The sequence below is a fragment of the Fulmarus glacialis genome, unplaced genomic scaffold, assembly GCF_000690835.1.
Source record: "Fulmarus glacialis isolate BGI_N327 unplaced genomic scaffold, ASM69083v1 scaffold35728, whole genome shotgun sequence".
NCBI classification, from domain to species: Eukaryota; Metazoa; Chordata; class Aves; order Procellariiformes; family Procellariidae; genus Fulmarus; species Fulmarus glacialis.
The window spans coordinates 11,696-37,504 of NW_009227109.1; the positions used below are offsets into that span (position 1 = coordinate 11,696).

At 35.6% G+C, this 25,809-nt stretch overlaps 1 protein-coding gene across 1 annotated transcript; it reads left to right on the forward strand.

Moving 5' to 3' along the window:
- Positions 1-1,695: 1,695 nt before the first annotated feature.
- ZC2HC1A (zinc finger, C2HC-type containing 1A) lies at positions 1,696-21,167 on the forward strand (the record flags this gene model as incomplete). The annotated part of the gene is made up of 9 exons (XM_009583043.1): positions 1,696-1,769; positions 2,502-2,618; positions 2,829-2,964; positions 6,357-6,505; positions 7,504-7,603; positions 8,513-8,621; positions 15,345-15,464; positions 20,174-20,281; positions 20,981-21,167. Coding segments are annotated over 9 exons (1,100 nt in total), but the record flags the coding sequence as incomplete, so codon positions are not given.
- Between the last annotated feature and the right edge of the window lie 4,642 nt (positions 21,168-25,809).

Genomic DNA, 25,809 nt, shown 5'->3' on the forward strand with positions numbered 1-25,809 from the left:
GAAAACAGGCCTATGGAAAAATTTTCAGACATGATTGTTTAAAATTGAAAAATTGAAAAAATACAGTTAACAATAAAAAATAAGTTCCTAGTAAATGTTGATAACATGCAAGTATAATTCAGATGCAAGAATAGAAGAAAAACAAGATTTATCTGCACATTTTCTATCTTTCCTACTTCCCTCTACTTGTGTATATCTGAACACATATACATTTAGATGACACAGAAGAAAGCTTGATTATGGCTTCAATCATAAAACTCAGTTACTGTCAGTACAGTCCTACTATGATGTGACAACGGCCTATTCATGTCTACGTGAAAAAGGTATATAAATTAATTAAAGATATGAATATAAATGTTTTAAATTGCAGAACACTTTTCATATGATTTGTGATTCTTAAAATGGATTGTGCTTTGTAGTGTATTAATACAATTAATACATTATATGTAGTTACATAGTGATGATGAACTTCATTCAAGTAATTGAAAAAGGCAGAAATAGACCTAATGGTTACATATTGGTGCTAGAAATCTCCCTCAATTTTAATCTTTACGTTTAGGAAAAAAGTTTTTCAGTGGGAACCATTGCTGCCTGAACATGAAACATTTTGTTAAATTTTCCATTTTCTTTAGGACTGCTCCTACAGTTAATTGACAAGTATGTACGTTTAGATGGAAAATTGTTTTCTACTGGGGAACTGGGAACAAAAACTGATCAAATCATTGAATGTTGCTATGTTCATAGCTTAGCTTAAGCCACTAGTTTGCCTAAAATACCAGTCAATTCAAAGCGTTTTTGTTTTAACTTTGTATAAATAGAGGGAGCTGTATTGTCTGCAATAGTCTGAGTACAGAGAAAGCAACTAGTAATTCTTAAACTTAATCCAAACTTACTGCCTCTTTATTGCTGTATACGTGATATAAAAATATCCTTGTATCTCTGGTACAGTACTAAATATATTAGGTGCCTGTTATTGGGACACCCTGTGGAGTTTTTCTTCTTTGCCATGACTCCATGGCATAATGCATACTATATGAATATATTTGCATGCATATGTTTGGATACTTTGATTTGTTGGTCTTTTATCTGGTTCTGTGAATCTGTTGTATGTCAAGTATACCATTTATATTTTTGTTACCAATGCTTGAATAGCAACATCAGAAATGCTTTTGTAAACTGTCGGTAATAATCTGAATAAAATATATAGTAAAAATAGCATTCAAGAATTTTTCTTTCCAAGAGCAAGTGGAATACTTTAACTTAGTAGAGAAAAATAAGTGATGGGATGTGACTTATATTTGATACTGTAACAGGCGATTCTCTTCCAAAGACACAGAAATACCCACTAAATATCGTTATTCTTGGTGTGTGTTTGGGCAGTCATTGTGACTTACAGTGAATCTGCCATTTGCATGTTGAGAGATAGGCATCCCTTTAAAGGTGCAGAGTTTTGTATTGTAAATAATCAAAATTGATGCTGACATGTTATCAGGCCTCACTGCTTCCGAAAGTACGTAAGGAGTTTTCTTTCTGATCTGCAAAGTCTCTGCACTGTTCAAAGAGTGTATACTTTTACAGTAACAACTGTTATTGCTAAGTATATGAGGTTAGCAATCTAGGAAGAAATTTTTATCATGAATGTAAACAAATTTTCTGATAGAAGTATGGTGGTGTTTTTTTTTTTTTTTTTTTAAGGTGAGGTTACAGTTCAAACTGGAGATCTGCTGCCATGTAGGATTTGTGGAAGGACTTTCTTTCCAGCAGCACTGGTAAGTGGTATGAGCACTGTTGGCTTTTAGATCTGGTAAGATGATATGGGAGTTAAGCAATGATCAGTATAGCTAAATAAAGTAGATCTAGATGCTTGGTTTTGGTGGTTTTTTTGTGAGTTTTTTTCCCCAAATAATTATCGATTCCAGTTGTCTCAGTTTTGAAACTCCTTTAGAAGGAGGTTAATTTTATTTCAGCATCCCATCACTTTCTGAAAATACATGCTTCTAAAAGCATCTTCTCTAGGCTCACAGAATCATTCCTTGCCTCTGCTGATGTAAGCCCTAGCATCGTGCAGTCTTAGCTAGTAAATGAAGTGTTTTGTTAGCCATCTTCAAAATACTGTGTTCTCCAGTCTTAATAGAAATTGGTCTGTCCTTAAATATGAATATGGATTTCAGACACTTCTGATTTGTCTTGCCACTCAATGCAAATGCTGCCTACCTACCATCAAATTTTTATTTGTAAGGAGCAAATACAGATGCCTCATATTTTTCTTCCTCATCGCCCAAGTTTTTGTGACCATTTATATGCATTTGTGAATTCCTGTAGTTCGTTCTAAAAGTAATGGCTGGCATAAATATTTGAGTGAAAGCAGTTTGATTTTATTCATCAGGAGTTGGGCCTTGTTTGCTGATTGGCATAACGAGAAAGAGGGAAATAACATGTTAATAACTTATGTTTTCAAAACTAAGTTCTATATTCTCCTTTTGCTTTTCTTCTGCTTGTAGAAAAAGCATGGACCCATTTGCCAAAAAACTTCTGCCAAGAAAAGGAAGACATTTGATTCCAGCCGACAGAGAGCGGAAGGAACTGACATTCCCACAGTAAAACCTCTTAAGCCTCGGGTATGTTGTAATTTAATCTGCATATGAACATTTTAGGCAAACTATGTATGCATTATAATAGGGCTTATTTCTGCTGGCAATTCGTGATAATTAGATCAATTAGGATCTGGAAGAAACCTAACTATAATGTTGTGTACTAAAATAAGGCACATACTTAGCTTGAAGTAAGAGCTTCAAACATATAAAGCTCTTTCTTTTTTGGCTTCTTAGCCAGAACCACCCAAAAAACCTTCCAACTGGAGACGAAAGCATGAGGAATTTATAGCAACTATACGAGCAGCCAAAGGACTTAATCTCAAAGACGGTGGAAAACTCCCTCCACCGCCTCCGCCATCATATGACCCTGGTATGTAAAACAATTGAGTTCTTTAGAGATTTTTTTTTTTTTAAATTTAATTTGTAAAAACTTTAATTGGAAAGGAATTTGTTGGAATACAGTATTCACAAGTTCTTGAAGATGACTATCTGATTATACAGATCAGATTATGCAGAACCATCCCTATGCAGATACTGGTTTGTGACTGTAGGTCTGACTGGCTAGCATCCTGTGTACCTTTCAAAGCCCATGACTTTGTTTTTAATGCATCAAAAGGTAGTTGTGGCCAACTTGCAGCTTGCTACCGACTTATAAACCATAGGCTGGACAAATTGTTTCAACACCTTGTTTCTGTCCACAACAGTGGAACTCATCAGAAAGAGCAGACTACCTTTTTAATTAGCTGCTGATGCTGGCCACCCACAACCTTTCTACATTGTAGGAAGGCATGTTGACTATGTTCTTCAAATGCAGTCTCTCCCATTTCTTGCTGAATTCACATTTAGTTTCATGAATGCAGTGTATGCTTTAGTGTGCATGTGATCCTTCCTCATGTGGTGGGAGTACTTGTGTTTTGGGTATGAGACGTGTGGGATTTGTATTAACAAGGGAGTAACAGTCCTTGGGTGCCTTCGGAACTGAGACTGGGTGAAGTATTGAAGCAGTCTGATGTTAGTGAGAAGGAAATATACTTTTCAGTTAACTTCTGTGATGTGATAATAGGTTGGAGAATATATTTCTTCCTCTTGTCCTAAGAGCTAAACCATTTGATCAGCTCAATGGCTATTTTCAGAAAGATTGGAAAAACAGAAAAAATCATCCGTTTGCTTCTGCCTGTCTGTGGTCAAGTGAGGATATGAGTGTTCCCTACCTTGTTTCTCTACAGGAAACACGTTAGTCCAGTATTAGGATTGTAATTGTGCCTTCATAGTAAGAAGTGAAGTCATATTACTCAGCACTCAGTACGCACTATCTTGAAATGCCATATGCATTTTAAAATAAAGTAAAACCAATAGCTAATGCTGTGGATAAGAAACATAAGGCTCGATCATGGAAAGGATCATTAATAATCTGGTTGTATAGGTTCTGAATTACAAGCAGAAGAGCCCAGAACTAAGTCTAGCTTGGAAAGCTACTAAAACTGTGCTCCCTTGGTTCCAGAGACTGCAAATGAGTTTGAAGCGAAGGAAGTAACTCTATTCAGCCTGCTTGAAAGCAGATAGGAGGTAAAGGGAAGAGAAAGTAAAGTTTTTTACTTATTCCAAGCTGAGTTTTACTGTTTGTAGTCTCCTGGCTTCATCCTGCTGCAGTGGGTAAGACTTAGGAGTAGGGAACCAGCAATGGCGAGAAGATGCATGAATTTATCAATGGATTCTCTTCCCACAAATAGAACAGAACAAAAATGGAGCAGGGGCAGCTACCCTTGCTCCTTTTCCACTTTACGTGTAGAAGAGAGGGAGAATTATGCATGGGTATCACGGAGTAGATCCATCTTCTCCTACTCAGCTCTCTCTTTGGCATGTGTATTTCTAACTAGCTGCTAGTCTTTTTCCTTTAAAAGAAAAGAGTTCTGTATTAATATTTCCTGCTTAATTGCATGATTTGAGTTTTCAAACAAGCAGTATTGCTGGTTCTTTGATCTCCTGTTCCACCTTTTCCTTAGAAGAAGTGTGGAATAGCTTAATGATATTAAGAAGGACCTTAAGTCACCCCATTTGCATTGAACTTGACTGCATATGTGTACTGCCCACTTATATTGATTAGTTTGTATTTCATAAAGCTTACATTGAATCCTAACAGTTCTTCTGGACAGTACGAACAGTATTTCTGCATAGCCAGGTGGCTGACTGGTGCTAAGCATTTTACAAAAGGATGAAGATGCAATCCCTGATTCTTAAAAGAGTGTACATTAATCCTCTACAGTCTGATCCATTTATTTTATCGGGCTTTGAAAGTCTTCTGTGGGAACTGAGCTGTGCCCCAGCTAGAAATGTCTTTTCTTATTATCTAGGGGCTTCCATAGCTGCTTTATTAATCTATTTTGCTTTTTTAATCTTTTTTTTTTTTAAACTTTGTTTGGGCCTGCCTTGGTTTGATCATATAGATATTATAGTTCTTCTGAGTTTCTATCTCTTAAGATATAGTTTATGTTTGAGTATTCTGACAGTAGTGGAGTTTATGTAAAATAGAGAAATAATTCACTCATCGTTACCACATGAGATTCCCACACTGTCACTTCTGTGAAGGATTCCTGTGTTCTTCCTCTGTCCTTTGCTCACACTTCTTGGGTCACAGTTCATGGTTTGGTGGCCACTGCATCATTTGACTTACTCAAAATTGTTTGTTAATTTAAAGGGATAACTACTTAAGCCAGATCTGCTGCATTTGGAGTAGTAACATGTAATCCAAATCTTATTTTGGATTGTATAATATCTAACTGTAATCTTGGAGGCAGTGACTGTTGAATATCTCCTCATTTTCTTCAATACATTTCTAAAATCACCTTGAAACATACTAATTTAACCTGCTTTGCCAGTGTCTAGCTCTTCTGAAGTTGATGTTTACATGGTTTTGAATACTGTAATCTGAGGAATTCAGCATCCATGTTTCTAGACACTAAAATGTATATCTGAAACTGCAGTCCAAACATTTTAATTTCCAAGGGCAGTGTATTTTAAGGGGTATATTTCCAGCATACAGATGAGGGATCTTTTAGTATTTCAAACATTTACGTAGCCTTTCTGTTTTTCCCCCCATGTTAGCAATAATACTTCCTGCAAGTGGTACTGTTTGTAATGTCAATAAATTAATCTTGAAAAATAATACAGCCACTTACCCTGTTTTGCGTGTCTCTATAGATATCTCCTAATTTTGGCTGGACTTCCTCTGTTTTTTTTTTTTTTTTGTTAAATTTCCAATTTTATTTTTTTTTAATGATCATTTCCAGTATTGCAGTTAGTATTTCACAGTCCTTTCAAAACTGCCAGAGGAAACAGATTTTGTTGTCTTTTGCTATTTGTATGGGAAAGGTTTTAATGCATTTTCATGTCTTGAAAAAACTGAACTGTGTTTGTGATTTTTTGTTTAGTCTCTTCTCTTCTCCACTTCCTTCCAGCTGATATCCCTGCCATGCCCATATACTCTTTGGCCACCTTCTCTGCTGAATAGCATCTCTCAAAATGTTTCTGATTTCACTTACGTTATTTCTGATCCTCAACCACTCTTCTCATTCTTATTCATAAAACAAAAAACGTGTTTTGTTTTACATGTGGACAGTATTCTTTTCCCCAGCAATACGTATTTCATTTTCAGATTCAAGAGGCCTTAATTTTCTCTGGGCATAGGGGCTGGTCTTTAAAAGACTTTAAAACACTTCATTTTTAAAAAAAACTTTATTAATGTTAGGTTTTTATGTTTTTAAGATTACATTCAGTGTCCATATTGTCAGAGGAGATTTAATGAAAATGCAGCTGACAGACACATCAATTTCTGTAAGGAGCAAGCAGCACGTATTACTAATAAGGGGAAATTGGCAGCTGATACCAAAGGGAAGCTTCCTACTCGAACACAGGTGAACTGCAACATTTTTCTTAACTTGTAACTTGCATTTGACATCAAATAAAGCTTGTTAAATAGTGTGTTGCTCTTAAATGGAAGTAACTATTTTATTCTGTGATTTTATTATTTGCACTAGACTGAAATTAGACACTAAACAGTGGTTTTTGCTTTCTTATGAGAGTTGTAGAGTTCCATAAATCAGATGGCAGCAGTTGCAAAGCCAAAACCAGTCATAAATGTAATTCAGAGATTTGTGAAAATGACAGGTAAGGGTAGCAGCAGGAAGTAGAGATGCAGTGTTTGTGAAGAAAGTTGAATTTCTGTTGTGCAAATCTTCTGAATCCAGTTCAAGACTGTTCTGTAAGTGGACAAACAAACGTACATGACTGCAGGACAACTGACAGCAATATTTTGGCTAATTAGAAGCTTAGAGGAATTCGGGCATATTAAGGTAAGAGCTGCAGTAGTTAACTTACGATGGAAACGAAGGATTAAAGTGTAGGTGTGTTTTCATTTGGTGGTAATGCTCTTTTTTCTGGAAGCTGTGAGGAGTTAAACAGACGCAAGCAGTTACTTAGTGATTCTTGCACTGTATTCTGAATCAGTGCTGGGACTGGTCCAGAGCACACAGGTGAAAGTAAGTTTCGAAAGACAAAAATGATCCTGCCCTTGAGTTCTCTTTTTAAAATTAACTGGTAATGAGGTGATAATGTTAAACTCATGAGACAGCTGTGGAAAAAGATGAGAAAAGCTGTAGAAAAGCCAAAAATACACAAAGACAGTTAAATAAAAAAACAAAACCACTCAGTTAGATAATCTTTCCTACTAGTATCATCTGTATGTATAAGAAAGCAGACTAGCAGAAACCATTTTCATGATCCCATACCAGAAACAGCGTACCTAATAGGTAATGGTCGTCTGTTTTCCCACAGAGCCTGAGATAACTACCTATCGTGTTATATAGATAGTTTGATTTAATTGCTTAAATTTCTAGGTTGTATTTTGTTACAGTACAAACCTGCTGCAGTTAAGAAGATGCCTTCCGTAGGATCAACACCATCATCATCATCACGCTTACCACAGCCAAGTGGTGTTAGCAAAACTGTTGTAGGTATGAAATGAATGTTACAAATTTTCCATTTCCTTTCTAAATATAGTTCTAAAACTATGCAGCAAAAGTAGTCTAATTTTAATAGCTGGAATGATTTCTACACCGTTGCAGTGATTTAAACTGACAAAGTAAAAAAATTCATAGGAGGAGCTCAATGTTACATGAGTGGATAAGATGGTGTCTGTTTTTCATAATACAATTGGTTTTTTAATCAATGTTTTTGTGACCTGATTTTTTGACTTACATATGTGATGGCTATATACTTTATTGTTGAAATTGATACAGTGGTTTGTGAAAACTCATTTAAAGTCAAGTTGGAATGGGCACTAATTGGTATCTATCCAACAAGACTCTTGAGCACATAGGATTCTCTTCTGTTTTATATATCAGGTCAAATTAGTTTTTTCTGAATTGAACCTGCAAAATCATTCTGTGTAGTAATGCATAATTGTATGGAATACTGATCTCTGACCTGAGATTTTTCTGTTGCTTAATTCTGTATCTAATTTGTACGCTGAATATGATCATGAATTGGTGAAAATACATAGTCAAGTTATGTATATTATAATTATGCAAACACTGGTCTTACTCTGATTTCAGATATTATCAGATATCAAACATATTCTGTTTGTACATACTTTGACTTCTAGATTTCTTTCCTTTTTCTTTCTGAAAAAAGTAACTAAGATCCAATGTTTTTTATTAGAATAGAACATGTCTCAATTGCCTTTTGTAAATTTCTGGAAACATACTTGCTTTTTCCTAGTATCTTGACACTTGTTCATATCTCAATATTTCTAAAACTCTTGTTTTGAATTTTACAATTAAAAAATATATAATGAATTGTATCATTCCAGCAGCAAAGTCTTAACATTTTCTTGTATTTCCATGCTTGCTTTCAACTGCAAGGTGCCGCTTCAAGTAAAGCACTGTCTTCATCTGGGTCCAGTGGGAGCAAAATTCAGACATTATCACCAGCTCATAAAAACTCATTGGGAATGGTGAACCCACAAGCAGGGTAAGTTTCCATTTAATGTTGTCTTTTATGCTTTATTTCATATTTATGTTGTGCTAGTTCTAGAAATCTCTGTGGTCTGTTTCACTTGCACTTTTTTTCCTGTGAGCTTCAGAAGTGAAGTATTGTGAATTTATCCTTTATTTATAAACGCAGTTAATATTTAAGGAACATTGGAGTAGGCAAAGATGTGTTTTCTAATGTTAAAATAACAGCAAAGGAGTAGGTCAAGTGATAAAAACAGATATAAAGTAGCTTACAAAGTTGCAGAATATGCACAGTGGTTGGAGCTATAATTTTTTTTCTTTGTAAAAGTGAAGAGACCTGAAAAAGGAGAAAACATTAGGCATAATTTCCTGCAATTTGTGGAAATAAAAGGAGGCCTCTGCCACAGACCACAAGCCAATTGTGACAGGATCTTCCCTCTTAGCACAAAAGGATGGATACTTTCCCTCTTCCCTTTCCTGTCTTAAAATACTCAAGAGACAACAAATGAATGAGCACAAATAAAGCAATGGAAACCAGTGCTCTTCAACAACAGCAAGAAGTGGTAGATGTAGTTTACTAGAGTTCAGTGAAAGTGCTGGTGTGGTCAAGGCTGTTAATGATATTTTGCTGGGGGGGGTAGTCAGTGCACACTATCTCAGAGAAGAAATGTATGGAAGGGATTGAAGAAAAGTAGTGCAATTTTACAGAAGTTTGAGGAGCACCAAGGAGCACTGAGAGAAAACAAAAAATACAACAAAGTGATTGCAGTTATAACATTGGCGATTGAAGAGGACTTATTCCTATAAAAATGAGTATGAGATTGGTGAAGGCTATATAAGGTGGAGAAAAACAACAGCTTAAGTTTGTGAGGAAGAAAAAGGACATTCTGAAAGAACTTGTGGGGATGGACAGCTTTATTAATTACACAAAACTAGTGATTTTTAGTTTATCGCTCTTAAGTCTTACAAGTTATGCACAAGTATGAATTACAGGTCTGTCATACCTCCCTCCTAACACCATGTAGCATGAGGATGCAGTTCTGTCCCTCCTTGCTCTACCCACTCATACTAAGTCTTTCAGACGCAGACCAGAGGCAGAGTCCATGAGGTTGTCAGAATTTTTTTTTATTATTTCCCCCCCGCCCAGTGTCCTAGTAGTCTTTGGTCTACAGGTCAGCTTCACTGCTGTTTGTAGGCATCTATGCTCCAACTGTCAGGAAATCCCACCCTCTGTTATTCACTGACTGATTTTTTTATATCACATTTCTCCATTTTCAGAAGTTAAATTAACACCTACTGATGAGTGGCAAACAAGTAGGTCTTTACCACAGTAAAAAAGTCAGCTGAGATAATTTGAAGGCATGTTTCTGACCCCAGTGGTGAATCCCAGCTGTTTGGGAAAGGCTTTTTCCTGTTGATAGAGTTTCTAATTGCAGTCTGTTTGGTTTGTGAGGGGCCACAGGTTTTGGTCTTCACTTCTTAACAAGGAAGTTCTATTTAATTTTACCAATCAGTTGCTCACTCGACTTACTACTTTGTATTCTTTAGTCTTCCATTTACTCTTGTGATGCCTGGAGGAAGAATTGTGACGTGACCAAGCCAAATAGCAGTTAATATACGGAGAGATGTTTGCACAGGTTCTCTCTCTTCACATATGCTGTTAATCACAAATAGATGGCTTCTGGTTGGCATAGCTCTCAGATAATGATCTCTGAGAGGCAGTGAATGTTAGCTTGCCTTTTAATCTCACTTAATTGCCTATACAATTTCCAGTTTTTAAGAGTACGGATGTGATGAGTGTGTTTCTGCCTGCAGTCCTTCTCACTTCTCTGCTCTAAAAAACTTGTGTTCTCTTCTTGTTTTTGCCAGCCAGTCCTTATGATTTCTTGCTGGTCATACTAACCAGTCTTCTCACAGATGGCTGTTAAATGTGTCTCTTTCCTAAGTATTATACCTGAGACCTAGCAATTCTTTCTTTTTCTTTTAGCTACTTTGCACTCAATTCTGTGAACAAGCTTGTCAGGAGTTTCGTTGAAGCAAAGAGGTGTAGGAGCAGTTACAACATGAAAGAGTTAGGTGCTTCAGATTGGTCACTAGTGACAATTTTGGCCTTAATCTCAGCCTTAGTATCGGGGTATGAGGGGGAAATATGTAGGGTTCTGTTGAAATACCTACAAAATTTTGTCAGAGCAGGGACTGAGACACTAGCAGTCAACATCCTAAGTCAGAGAGTGAGAATAGTTAATATTGTAGTGACACAGATTTTAAACATTAAAACATCTTATAGTTTAGGATATAGCTAATTGCAGCTAGAATTATTTTATAAAATAAAAGCGCTTTTAAAATTTTATAAAAACAATCTTTATTACGATGAAACAGGATGTATTTCTTTTGCTACGTTTACGATTTAACCAGTAAAATGACAAGCCGTAGCATGAGATCTGGGATTCTGTTGTACCTAAGTCAGGCAGAGCTCATGCTATAAGATGTCATGTTCTTCCTTCTGAGTTGTTAGTGAACTGAATTACTGAGCACAGTCTTGCACATGTATTGTTTTAAAGGCAGTCTTTCAAATGGAATGGTTAAGCGATCATTTTTTTTTTTTCTTGGCAAATATTTAAGAGCCTACACACTTTTTTGACCAGGTTAAATTACAGTTTTTGCTGTAAGAAACAAGTTCCTGCAGTTTGCCTTAAGGCAAACTGTGGGGGTTTTTTTGGTTTTCTACGTATTAATTAAGTGAAACCTTCTATTTTTGCCTAGATTGTTGTAATGCCAGATTTGTCAGAGAGATAGTGGGGCTTAATAGTAGAATTACAATTACATTGTGCAATATCAAAGATGACTTATATGTATGTTGGAGGGGGGCAATTTAATCAGACACTGCTTCTTTCTGTAGAATCATGGTACCTGTTCTCTGTGATGGGTATGCAAAAGGGCAAGAAATTACGATCTGCTGGCTAATGTAACAGGCAGAAGTGATTAAAATATACAGGCATGCAGTTTCCTTCTTGCTCTTTAAGTGGCACTCTTGAACTGCTGCCTGAAACTATTGTGAAAGGCACATGAAGCTGTTCATGCATTTGTGTTAAAAGTGAAGCCTGAAACGAACTGGGTCTCCAAGGTTTTTAGTTCTGTAAAGGAAAGATTCTTGAACTTCATTTCATACTTCAATATTGCAGTATAAATTTTTATTTTGTATAAGCAGAAATACAGCCAAATTTTATGAACTCCCTTATTTTAAGTCATTTTTGCTATACTATTTCTTTTTTTTAATTTTAATTCTTCTCTTCTGCTCCCCAAGTAAAGGACTACTGAGAGGGCACACCACAGCATCATTAACATAAGCTGGGTTAGTGTTAGTGACGCTTACTTTGTACACGTAGATCAGGATGTGTCATCTGAGCTCTGCTGTGAGTTTTCTTTTTCTGCCTGGACAGAGTAAGAGCACAGCCCATTGTAAGTATTAATGGAAGTATAGCATAAGGGCATAATTTCTGAGTCCTAAAGAAGCAAGTAAGAGTGCAAGAGTAGCATGTGACTCTGTATTGTAGTTGGTAGGAAAATTTTCATTCACTTGCATGAAAATAGGATTTCATCTTTTTGATGTTAAAGAACTGGGAAAAGGAATTAATTCTACATAAATAGTAGTTAGGCTTATATTTTAATAGTGAATCATGTTAAGATCCTAAGTTTGATACATATTTTGTAAAAGTGCGGAGTTTAGCATTGTCTTACGTTTCTTGACGGGTATGGCAGTTCTAGTAAGCTGTCAGAAGTAATCAGATCTTCAGGAGAAAAAAATTGGGTAGATTCTTCTTCCTATCCTAAGGCTAAGCAAACAGGCAAACTCCACCCCCACATGCAAATTGTTTTGCCTAGCAGAACATTACACCACTGTTTGTGGCCAGCCAGGGATCCTTTGCATGTACAGATTAATTGTCTATGTATGTTTCATTTATGAACAGTATTTATTTTTGGTTTTACTGGGACTTGGAAAATTACATAATGTTTTTCAATACGGCAAATGAACCCTTAGAAATTACTTTGTCATTTTTATTTTATTTATTTGGGGATAAAACATTCTATTTAATGTTAAGCTGATCAAAGTTATGCCTTGTGGGAATCATGTCTGTTAGTGACACATCCAGTACTGTCTTACTGTCACGAAATCCTGATTTAGGATCCTGCCAACTATGCCAATTTGTCATGAATGAGTGGTTTAGAGGCCACTTAAAGAATCACTGTCAAAAGTATTAGCAGAAAGTGATTTTAATAGAAATTTATAAATCGTGCAACTTAACAGAGTTCAATGGCAAGGTTCACTCTATCAGTTACTACATGGATGAAGCACACAAAGGAAAATCAAGTTAGAATTGAGCTAGAATGATTTATACAGAGACTGAAGACGCAAAAGGGTAAGGGAGACCCTCCCGTTGAGTCACGAGGTTCAGAGAAGAACCCCTTGCTTTCTAAACTCCTGATGGAGCTTAAGTGCAGCTAGGTCCAGTCTTAGTCATAGACTTGGACAACGGTTTATGTCTAATACAAAAGGGTAGGAAAATCCTCCCATTGAGTCACGAGATTCAGAGTAAACCCCCTTGCTTTCTAAACTCCTGATGGAGCTTAGGTGTGGCTGGATCCACTCCTAGTCCCAGACTTGGTCAACGGTTTATGTCTAAGGGATTATATGTGTCTAGCAACAATCTTATGATTGTACTTTTTTTCATTAGTACATGAAAGGGCTGTCAGCTTTAGGTTTTTTGATTTTGTTTTTTAAGTGTGGAAGAATACTGTAGTTCTTTATTTTGGCAATATCATGACTGCTTCTAGGTTATTGTCTTCAGTATTCTATGCTGTAGGTGCCTGGAGTTCACAGATTATGTTAATAAATTGTTAAAGGTTCAGAAAAAAGCTAAGAAAATCATGATAGGTTGGAGTATGTGTCTTGCAGTGTCAAATACCTCAGTCTTGCTTCTCAGTCCTTGGGAAATATGTAAAGAGTGTGTATTTGGTCAAACAGGAATTGATTAGCATTTCCTGAGTTAATTAGTTTGAACTAGAACATCTGGGAGGAGGAGTGGGATGGGAAGAGGAACTCTAGGGGAATTTATCTTACAGCCTGCATTATTTGGAGCTAAGTTGTCAAGACTGAAATCTCAGTGTTCCCTGCTGACTTTATAATGAATGAATATCATTTAGCGTTGTTGAATTTTTGTTCCTTATGGGGAAATTTCTTTTGATGCTTTAGAGATGTAATGTGGATTACAAGGTTCACACCAGCAGCTTCCCAAAAAACAAATTATGTTGCAAACTTTATAGGTTCTGTGCCTTTTAATATGATGTTGTTGTAGAAGGAGTATGAAAAGTAGTATGATATGGGTGTTGGAGATACACAAGAGCCTTTTTTTTTATATATATATATTAAAAGCTATATTGAAAATAATATGCTTCCTTGACAGCAATTAGCTGTTTAGTAATTTTCCTGGTATTGTGATTTATTAAGGTTGTATAACAAGAATCAGAAAACTGCACAGTAATTTTAAGAAATTCTTTCTCTCGGTATGAGGGTATGTTTTGTTGGTTTTGCTTGTTTGTTTTTTCCTTATGACTTCCCTTTAGGGGTGGGAAGCTTACAGAAGAGTTAAGCTTCAGCTACCCAGACATTTCCATCAATATTGCTTGGTTTGTTTCTTTATAGTTCTGTAATTTCAGAAAGATCAATAAAAATATTCTACGTTTCATAATTTTCCAGTTAAGGCTTCAGTTACTAGGCTTTTTTTGAGAAGAAGAAACTTTGTTTACATTATTGAGGTAGGGGTGGAGATATAATGGGGTTTTTTGTAGGTTTTAGTGTATGGCTTAAGATGATAAAAATGCAGAACTTTACTTGAAGACCTAATTTTTTTAATATAAGTTGTGATTTCTCAAAAGCTACAATTCTGCTTATGATGATGTGTGGGAGGGATGGCGGTGTGTTTTATTTTGGTGGTTTTTTAAATTTAGTTAATGTTTTTTAAAATTTGATTTTAGGTTTATTCTTTTTGGTTTGGAAATGTTATCCATAATAGTAAAAAAGTTTTCAAGTATTGCCTGTGTGTATAGTACTGTCTATTGTGAGTAGGTTTTTTGATATTAAAACAAAGTTGGCTTTTTTTTCAGCCTTTCCTCTGTTCTTTTCTCATCTCCATAAAAGAAAAGAGAATGGAAGACATGTTACTCTCTCTGGGCACAATGCTCAGCCTTTACCAAAAAAAAAAAGTGAAAAAGGAAAAATTTTCCTTCTTGCTAATTCTAAACTTAAGGGGGCTTGTACTTACATCTCTGTTATTTTCTAACATCTTAATAAAGTTACTATGACTTGTAATTGTGAGCCCCCTTTTCTAGATGTGATAAGTTTGACATTATGAAAGCTATTCTTAAAAAAGGCCAAATGTGAGTGCATTGTGCAGATTGTGAGGATAACTGGCATTAGTTTTTTGTTTTGTTTGAAAAAATATTTAAAAAAATATGCATTGGAAACCTAATCCAAATATAAGTCTATGAAATCCTCTCTTTAAAGTAAGAAGAACCCTTTCCTTTGCTGGATTATTAAAGTCTGATTTGTACGGTTTTTTTAGTCAATGGGAATTCTTTGGGAATATAAGTATTTAATTGTTAGTACTTTAATTTTTTTTGCGATAACTTGAATAGCAATCTAGCAATCTCCTTATGAGTACCCCTTTATATATTTTAGTAGTAAGATGGACAAGTTAGGCCCACCACTGCGAACTGGAAGAGATGTGCAAAGGTTTTATGACACTGATACAAAAACAGACAGTACCATCAAAAGACCAAATGAGTTGTTGCCTATAAAGAAGTAAGTATTACAAATCAGCGTGATTTATCTGTTTTGCAGAAATGTTCCTCCAAAGCACTGGAATAGTAAAAGTGTGACCTTGACAGACATCTGCTGCCCAGTATGTCTTTAATATAAATGCTGAGAAGAGTATATAATAAAATTAGTATAAGTATCTGTTTCATGCTAGGTAAACAGCTTCATAGTAGGAGAAGAAAGATGAAGACTTTTCTCAGATTTTATTTCTCCTGTCACTGATTGATTGTGGACTAAGAGTAATGAACTTCCATCTTTGTAAACCTGAGTTAAAACTTAATTTGCGTGATGTAAAGTTGAAGTAAGCATTTAAGCCTGATAACTGTACAAATGTCTGCCTTACAGGCAAATGTTTTATGACAAAGTAATTTTATTCTCTTAAAGTCAAATATTCATCTGTCTCTTACTTCTGTAAGATAGCTGTGGTGGTCCAAGAATGTAAGCAAGGCAGACTTTGTAATGAGAGGTAAAGTCTTTTATTAAGTCCAACTTATCTCATATAAACACTTCTGAATATTCAGCAAGTGTAGATCTAAATTTGGAAGAAAGGGTATTCCAATCTTTTAAAAAGGAAATAGATACTATATTGTAGTTAACCCTTTGATATAATTTGGAAAATACCAAATTCAAATGGGCTGATTCTTCATAAACAGTACCTCAAACCATATTGCAAAAGAGAAATTAGTAATGAATTACGTGGCACATACATGAAATGTAATGCTTTAAATAGTAGAAATGTGCCGAGATCTCTTAAAGCTGTTTTTGCAACCAAAGCTGAAGTATCTTTGAGACAGGGCCAGAATATTTGAACTTGAGTTTCTATTTGAAGAAGCAAAAGGAATGAATGGGGGGGAGCTCTTTTTAGACAAACAGAAATTTTTTTTTTTTTTTGGTTCCTTTGCGTGTTTGGTTAGAGCTATAAATCCTGTGAACCATCAAAAATTAGGTCAGGTTTTCATTTTATAATACACTACTAAGATGTTGAAAATCTGGCTTGGTGAGTTACTAAATGTGCAGTGATTTGATTTTTCTTATTGAGAGAACTTCTTTAATATAAACACTTACTCTGCTCTCCATAACATCACTGTTGTTCTTATTCAGATGTCCACTGAGTTCGTTAATTGAATCTGCCTTCCTTGCATGTTACGTGCCAACAGCACTGGACAAATGTGAATAGCTACTAGACATTGTTAAATTCAGCATAGCAACGTGTATAGCTACAGTTTATGGCAAAGGTTTCTGGACTTCGGCATGCATGGCATTAGTCATAAAGAACTTATTTATGATTTTGCACAGAACTATGAGCTGTTGTACATGACAGTGATAGCTATCAAGAATACCTGAAAATGCCCTGTCTAGGAAGCAAGCTTGATATTTCAGTATTTTATGGCAAAATCCAAACAAATTGTGAATGCATAAATAGAAAAAGACAAGCTGCTTTTACAAATTTCTTTCAGTTTTTCATTTTGCAAGCAGTGCTAATTCAACTAGTTGTACAACGTGAGCTGCTTTAGGAAGGGAAGTCCCCTTCAATCTTACTTCTTTTGAAATTGAGAATGGATAATAAACATCTTTAAAGGTATGTTGAGATTTTAAGAGTTCAAGGTGGCATTGGTACACAGCCTCATCTGCTGTCAGGCTCCGTTAATACTTCACGTGATACAACTTAGAACAGGGGTTTATATAGCTTTGCAAAAACAAAACAAACAAAAAAATCCAACCAAACAGAAAAAACAACGGAACTGGACAGGTGGATAGAAGTGGCAGAGGTTAGACAGATCGGAAAAAACCAAGCTGCGGTGACAAAAGTTGACATAATCAAGAATGTCTGACTTCGTTGGAAGACATCTGTCTCTAAAGATCAGATTGGAACTTAAGGATGCAATTTCAAGATTTGTCATCAAATATACATGAAACTCGATGCTAATTATGTGTCTAGATCTGGGATGAATAAAGTTATAGACAGTGGCAGCCTGCTACTTCTCATCAAAAATGGCACAAATCATTGCAATTAATTGTAAGACTCATATTAAAGTTTCTAGTCTGAAAATAGATTTGTTTTTTTCTGAATTTTTAGAAAACTAATTGGGGAAAAAAATCTGCAGCAATTATATGTTTAAACATTTCAGAATTAAGATGTCCTGTTAAACCTTTAATAAATGATATTTTTTCTGTTCATGGGACTCTGCCTCCTTCAATAGGCAGGGTGGACAGTGCACTTTCAATGTGGCTTTTCAATATTTTGATTTTTTTTTTTTTTTTTCCCTCCTGGTTCAATCAGTGGCCTGTATGCTGTACTAGACACCATACAAATAATGATTTTAAGACACTGATTTCTGGGAAATTTCTCTAGTATACATCTAGTATTAAAGCATCAGGTGAATTTTCAGAGTACCTAGTAGGATGAGGGTATACTATACGTATTTTAGAGAATTGAACAGTTAAAATACAGGAAAGAATAGTGGACAATTTTTCATGTTAATTTCTTTCAGATATCTAGGACTTCTAGCATTATGTTCAGAAACGATTGATTCACAGTACACCCTGAAGAGATTTCAGTTTAAGAAATTAATGCTGTTAGTTTTGAAAAAGTAGTATGTTGGTCCCAAGTTGCAAATCCAGAGAAAACTGAGTCAGTAATACTTTTGAAAAATTTGTTTTAAATTACTTGGAGTTGTCTAAACAGAAATTGAGACACAATTCTGTTCTTTGCATCATTGTCTGATCATCCCTGATCCATGATGGTCCATACTGTTTCTGTGTCTACAGCTGAATTTTTCTTTATATGCTTTTCTAGCTTCCATAACAAGTAAAGTAGCAGTCCAGTATGTTCTTTCCACTATTGAGCTCTAATGAATTTTACTGAATTATAAGCAAAGGTCTCTCTTCAGTGTAAAACAAGATGGGAGAAATAACAGAAGATAGAATATTTAGCATCTGTACTGTTGTGCATGCTTCTAGCAATGTAATTTAGGTTACATCTAGAACTTTTATCCTGAAATTCTGTAACTTCTGAAAGACTGACATAACTTTTAATAATGTAGTGCTTTTCAGTCTGCACAGTATTTTTTTTAAATAAAACCATCTTTACAATCTTCTTGCTGAATAAAAGGGCAGACAGGAAAACTAACGGAGAAGGGTGCTCTTCTGCCCAGTGAGCCAGGATCTTTGGTAGTTCCACTCTACCTGTTGCATGTAGAAGCCATTCTTGTTAAACTTGAATACTTCAGTTAGATATAATTTCACTTGATTTAATCTTAAATTTAGTTCCTGATTTCCACTTTTGTGCTTAATCATTTGATCACTTTTCCACTGAAGTGTTTAGTTGATGGAAGAGCTGAAAAGCCATCTTTAGGCTACGCTCATAACATGAAGGAAGAAATGTTTTATGCAACATGTCTAAAATTCAGGAGTTATTACATTGTTCCTCAGTTGTGTTAGTGTTGCATTTGAAGTTACTGGAGTTGAATGCATTTCCTTATATATACTTTGAAAACCAAACCAAGACTAAGTTGTTTATAATTCTGAAAGGAGCTTAGGTTCATCCGAAGGGAAGAAACAAAAAAATCACTTTTGGGTTTTTGTTGCTGATTGGGCTCTTGGTGACTGAATTTTTAAATGGAGTCGTGTTTTAATTTTTTTTTTTAATGTCCATGAGCCAGTCCCAACTTAAATTTTATTTCTGCATCGGTGTTCAAGAATGAGAACAGAGAAACTTGGTGGGTCGTGCACAAGATGTCATAGTCACTGAAGTCTTGCCAAAGAAGAATAAATCCCAGTGAATGGTAACTCTTCTGAGTAATGATGAAAAATTCTGTCCTTGGTCACTGATGGTAAAAGGATGCCCCTTCCTATCTCTTTTTGTAGTGCTACTCAAATTTTTCAGGGGATTCTGATGTTTGTCTACTCATCAAAGCAAGCAGTAAGATGTTCTTTATGTTCAGGATGTGCTATTCATTGCATATTGGCTTCTCATAAAACCCATGAGTCTGGAGGAAAACAGCTTTCACAGCTATGTGGTCATACTGTTGAAGCCAACTTTAAGAACACTGTGACAGGCTAGAAAAAAATTAGGCCTTAATGCCCAGCTGGATAGACTTTCTTTCCTCTCCTCCTTCTATTTATATTTCTAAATATAATATTTATGCTTTGAAGAAAGAGGATCTATAGAATTATCTGAGAAGCATGCATCCTAAATAAAGTCTGTGGCTATGAGGAAAAAAGTCTTGTGACTCACTTCATATTGGTCACAAAGTATTGAGAATATGGTATCCTTTCTACATTTTTTTTAAACTATTAAGACCTGCAGTTAGCTGCTTTCTATTTCTCTGAAAGCCCTGCCAGTCCTAAAAAGTGATTTGTAGTCTGTCAAGGTAGACATTAGAACATACTAAACAACCGGTAGTGCAGGGTCTACCTGTATTTTGGTGTGATAGCAAGTGAAACACATGAACAGAAAGGGACTTGCTATTCTGTTTAGCTTGTCATTGTAAGATTCAAGTCATATTCAGTCCAAACCTTGCAAGTTCATTCCAAAGCTCTTTTGTCTGCTCATGGTAGGAAATAAGTTATATTTTTCATACAATTAATTGATGTGTAGATTGTTGAACTCATTTTTTTATATCATTTGTAAATGCATATCTTGTATATATTTCTGTGTGTATATAAATCATCAGATATTTATTCTGTTTTAGAGGTGCAACAAAAACACGGACGTCAACCCCTCCTAGTGTGGCAAGAACCATGAGCTCGGGTGCTCTAACAAACAAAAGAAAAACTAGCAATTCAGACAGTTACTCAAGGTAGCTTTTAACTTTGTGGATTTTGTCAGCAATAGAACCTTCATTAAAGGGGAGTATGTAATACAAAAGATGTTGGGGAAAATATTGTTCTCTGCAGTTAATAGATAACTCATGGTCAATATTATTTGGCATGTTTACGATACTCAATATATTTTGCATATTTATTATCTAACAGAACACCTTTGTCATCAGCTGTCTCAGATGTGCACAGAAGACAGTGTTAGAAATGTCAAAAACCTCTTAGGAGCTGTTGAAAAAATAAGTGAATGGTCTTTCAAATGGGAAGTGAGTGGTTCAGTTGAAATTGAATTAAATTTGCATGCTAAGCACACGAGTTGTCTGTTATCTGCCCTTTTAAAGGGTGTAATAAAAATTGTATTGCTGTTTTAGCCTTTCTTGGTTTGACAAGCTAAGTTTTAAGTTTCCAAGAGCTCCAGTTAATCTAACTAGTGAATCAAATATTTGATCCTGCTCCTAAAATTTTGGCATTTTTTGTTTTCTTGCAGGGAAGGCGGGTATCTGGAGATAAGTAGGGGAGTCTGGGTAGAGTTATAAGGTATACCACTGCAAATAAATAGGAAGTGTAAGCATGAAAATGACAGTAACAATAGCAGTAATTCACTGCAAGGATTAGAATAATTTTGCATCAAGTTATACTGAACTGAGTTACAGAGAATGTTCTTTATCTGGGATTTTCAGGTCTGACAGTAAAATTGGGTATGACAGTGGAGATTACCCATCCTCAGTCAATGGAGGAAGTTCAAAAAGCAGCGAAGGAAATTCACCTGTACAATTATCAAAGTTCTGCCATGAATGCGGAACAAGGTATCCAGTGGAATGGGCGAAGTTTTGCTGTGAGTGTGGAATTCGAAGAATGGTTGTGTGAACACATTCTTAAAAACAAAAAGAAAATGAGAAATTGGAAGCATCTGCTGTGTACTGCCGCATGGAAAGCTAGAGCACTCCTTCCAGTTAGACTTCATGCTGCAAACATGTTGAAACATCATATGGTAATTTTCTGAGTGCAATCTTCTGGTTACACACTTATTTATAAACAAATATATATACTGTATATAAAAATAGCAGGTACCTAAAACTGTGCCATTCAAGGAAGTACTCTTTAGTCTCTGTTGGAAATATTTAAAATTAAGGTAAAAATGTGTTAAGTAACTTCGGTGGCAGAAGTGGTTCAATGTTATTTTTCTTGTAAATCCTACTAGATAAAGGATTATTTAAATCATTTATGTAGGATAATACTTACCCATAGGGAACTAGCCATGAAGAACTTGGGCTTCAAAAGTTTCTCTGTGGAGGCATTTCCTTCATATGTGACAGTAACTTAGATGCTATGTTCTAAGTGAGAACAACATAAGCAACTCCTTATAAATTCCTAGTTAAAAGTGCAAAAAGTCTGGATCCCTTTTAACTCTTTAACAGTAATATCCTAGTTGGACTTTCCAGTTACTTCCTAGGATTTTTTAAAGAATCGAAGTGGAAAAACTACCTGAGAATTCTGTTCACATGTAAGAAGAAAAGCAAGATTTTTGTTTGTGGCTTTCCTTGTTCTGTTTTCCAGTAAGAACATGTTAATATTTTTATGTATTTATAAGGAAAAATATGGTATTGTCATTTTAATAAGTTCCTTTTGTTCAGAAATACTTGTCTTCCTCCTCCTGTGCTCCACCGTGACTAGCATATCTAAAAGTTTTGTGCTTTTTGTCTTTAAAGGTTTCCAAAGGTCCTGCTTCTTTTTTCTCTTCCCTCATTTCCAGAAGGAGAGACAAAGTCTATGCTTATCCTACCTAAATGTTGAACTATTCTTTTGAAAAGAGCCTTCTTGATGTATCCAGTACAAAAAAAAAGAGTTCCATGAAAATGTATGTTATTAGAGCAATAGAGCCTGATGTAAGTAGTGACTGTTTTTTATTCTTATTCCTGTGCAAATAGCACAGCTTACATTTGAGTGCATAATGGAGTAACTGTGCTCCGGTTTATGTGTTAATACCTTACATGGGTTTTTTTGCAATTTTATGTATTCTTGGGCTCTGAACAGCAGCCTCTTGAAGTTAGTAATAGACTTCTCGTTAATTTGTTGAGAAGAAGGGTCAGGCCCTGGAAGTTGTGTGTTGTTTTTTTTTTATAAATTACACGGGATATTAAAACTGTTCACAAGCTGAATCACTTAACTTGTATCTGAATGTAGTGATTTGTTTTGTGAAGTTTTGCTTTGAAGTACTGGCACCATCTTAGTTATGCGTGAAAGAACAATCTGAAAGAACTGAATTGTGCCTTTCCCACAATAAATACACTGGTTTTGTCAGAAATGGTTACTTTCAGCTTACAAACACCATTAGTGTCAATTGATATAATTTCTTTGTAGCTTATGCAAAATATAATGTAGTGTTCCATGATAGTATTATGATCATTGTTTGCATTTTCAAAACTTGTGATTACTGTCAATGGGGCCAATTTTGAAGAAAGCATGATTGAAGAAAAGGATCTCCCAAGCAGGTACCAGTCTTGGAGGCTGAGTGAGTTAAGAGACTTGATGTAGTTATGTTGCAGGCCACAAACTATTGATGTTTTAGAATTAGTTCAATGGTGTGGAATTGTCTTACACTTTTTATACAAAATTATTTTTAGAAACTATCCTTCATTCAGTGTAGTCTTGTTTTATTATAATTTGTGTAAGCTGGCTACTGAGCATGGTAGGATGGATGACTGGTAACGATAGTTAGAACTGACAAATCTTAGCCAAATTATGTTCTAGGTAGTTTAGGTTCTAAGATCCATATTTTGGCACATTCAAATCTGTACTTGGAAAAATTGGAATCCTGCATCCTTTGCATAGTTAAGCCAGCTTTAGAAAGTTTGCCCTGGACTTGGGCCATGGAGGTCTGCAGACTGAATTATTGGAAGCTGAGTGTCCATCAGCAAAGATACAAGTCCAGAATAGGTTTGATAAGTTAGTGAATCTATCGAGGAATCAATTCCTTTATCTGACTTGATGAATTTCCAGTTCTTGTTTCTGCTGGAAAAATGCATTTAATCATTTATTGAAAATGCTTTCTACAAAGGGAAGGTTTAGTAAGGAAGTAAATACCTTCCAGGCTTTCCAGGATTGCTGTAACTGTAGGAAAAAACATATTGACTGTTTCTCCTTTGAGTTATAGGTGGCAGGTTTCCTAGTTTCAAATCAATCTACATACAGTTACCATAATTTCTGCCTTTTGAGCTGTTTGTGTAACACTTTGCTTCCAATGCAGCATTTAGTAAATTACTCGAGTGACACATCATTTACTTTATTTACACTTTCATGATTAATAGCAAGGACTAGACAGGGGATTAACCTGAACTGAAAGAAGAATTTTAAAAAGATTTCCTGAGCTTTTAATTTGGCCTTACAAGGTCTAGTAAAATATAAATGACTGTTAATTGGATAATGTGTATGTGTTTGAATCTACAGTAAGTATAAGCAGACAATGAAAATATAATTGACTGTGCAGTTTACTACTGTATAGTGAGACTATCAGAGGCCTAGTGTGTTTCCACTTTATCAACTGGTTTTGTTACTGAATGACATAGGTTTCTAAAGTCTCTAATGTTACAGACCGTAGACTGTATTACACAAGCTATCAGCACAGATTGCTGTAATTCCATCTCAGTGGCATGTTTGTTAGGAAATAGTAGATTTGTTGTCATAATGCCCCTGCAGAACTGAATATGGGAAACAAATTTGTTATATTTAAAGAAAAAATAAGCTGTTAATGGAGATGGACTCTGAATTTTGAATCTTTAGGTACATTACATGCGTCAGGAAGTTCCCGAATTTAATTTATTAACGACCTAGGTCCAAACCCTTTTGCCCTAGCCCTCCCCCTCTGCCTTCATGCCTTGGTTTTCGTGGGACGAAAAAACATGGGTACGTATACTGAAAGAGTAGGGTTCCAAAATGTCTCAAGAATCAAAATATTGATAATTGTGAAAGTAAAACTCCTAGATGAACTATGCACTGCTGATGCACTTCACTGATGAGTCTAAACTTAGCTAGTGTCATCCTCTGGATGCCTTGTTGACAGATATTTAACTTAAAAGCCTAAATTCCTTAGAGTTCATGTGTAAAATTAGGATGATATGATTACTCCATTTAGCATCTGTCTTTCCAGTTCTCTGTGTGTGTGTGTATATACATATATATATAGGGTGTGCACATGAGCACACGTGTATTTTGTGAGAACTCATAAATTATACAAATGTAAAAAGTTGTTTCGCTAAAGCAGAGTCGATACAAAACAGGACTGAATGCTACTGGAGGATTGTGAAGCCTCAGACCGTAGACTAATGTAGTTACTGTCCATTTAAAGTGAAATTTATTGATGTGATTGTTTTAATGATTTCTATACCAATGTCTGACCCTATGACAGACTTTCTTTCACTGTCTGCCACTATATTTTCCTAATGTGCTTACTAAGGTTCTTCCATTCAATTAAAAAAGAAAGAAGAAAGTTAGAGGTAAAATTCCATATAGAGAAACAAGGAGAAGGCTGTTTTTGAGGTCTGGCCTGTGCGTGTTTGCATTCCCATTCTGCTTTTGTGAATATCTGTTACACAATGGATGTCTCTGTGCCAGAAAGGAGTGCAGGATCATTGGAATTATACTGATATAAGTGCAATGGAGTTATGAAAAATACCAGCTTCAATAGTAAAGACAACATAACATAAGGCTTAATCTTTATATGATGTATCTTACACACGTTTATATTTATGCATGATACTCACACCCTAGGTAGTTTCAGAACTGGAATCTCTGAATATACAACAACTTAAGTATATGGTTATATGGATAATTATACCCTCAGTCTTATACACCACTCCAGGGAAGTAGGCATGGGGAGGTGCTTTACCACCATTTCAGCTTGTGCCTATGAAATAAACATTTAGGCAGAATTTTTCAAATTTGCCAAAGAGACTTGAAGAGCCATTAAACTCCCCTGAGTGGATTTGAAAAGCTCAACCCAAAGGGTTCCTTGGCTGGGAAGGAGACGGTGGCGTGTGGGGAGCTCTCCATGGTGCTCTAGACACTGAAGTGTTCTTGCAGTGCCGCAGGCGGCGGCTGCTCATGCTCTTCCATGCATGCTGCAGGTAGCGAGGTTTGCAGGCTAGTAACTCCCAAATGTATTTTAAGACCTGACGCAATCTTCAAGCGTCATGGAAGTTCTCTGTCATCTGAGAGAGACAAGCTCCTGATTCACCATTGCGACTGAGAGTTAGTGCCTGAAATGCAGTGTGCAAAGAGAACGGTTTCATGATGCACGCTTATCAAATCAGTGGAAGGAGATACGATTGCAGTAGTTTAAACACTAATAAACAAGGCATGTAGCAGTGCACACTGATGTAGGCTATGTAATTAGTCTGAGTATAAAATGAAATAGTATTGTTTATGTATTGCAGAGTTCCCAAGAAGTGCTAGTTTCCATCACATAGACTTTGTATATGTGCAAAAACTTGTTACAAGTTTTTTTTAATCT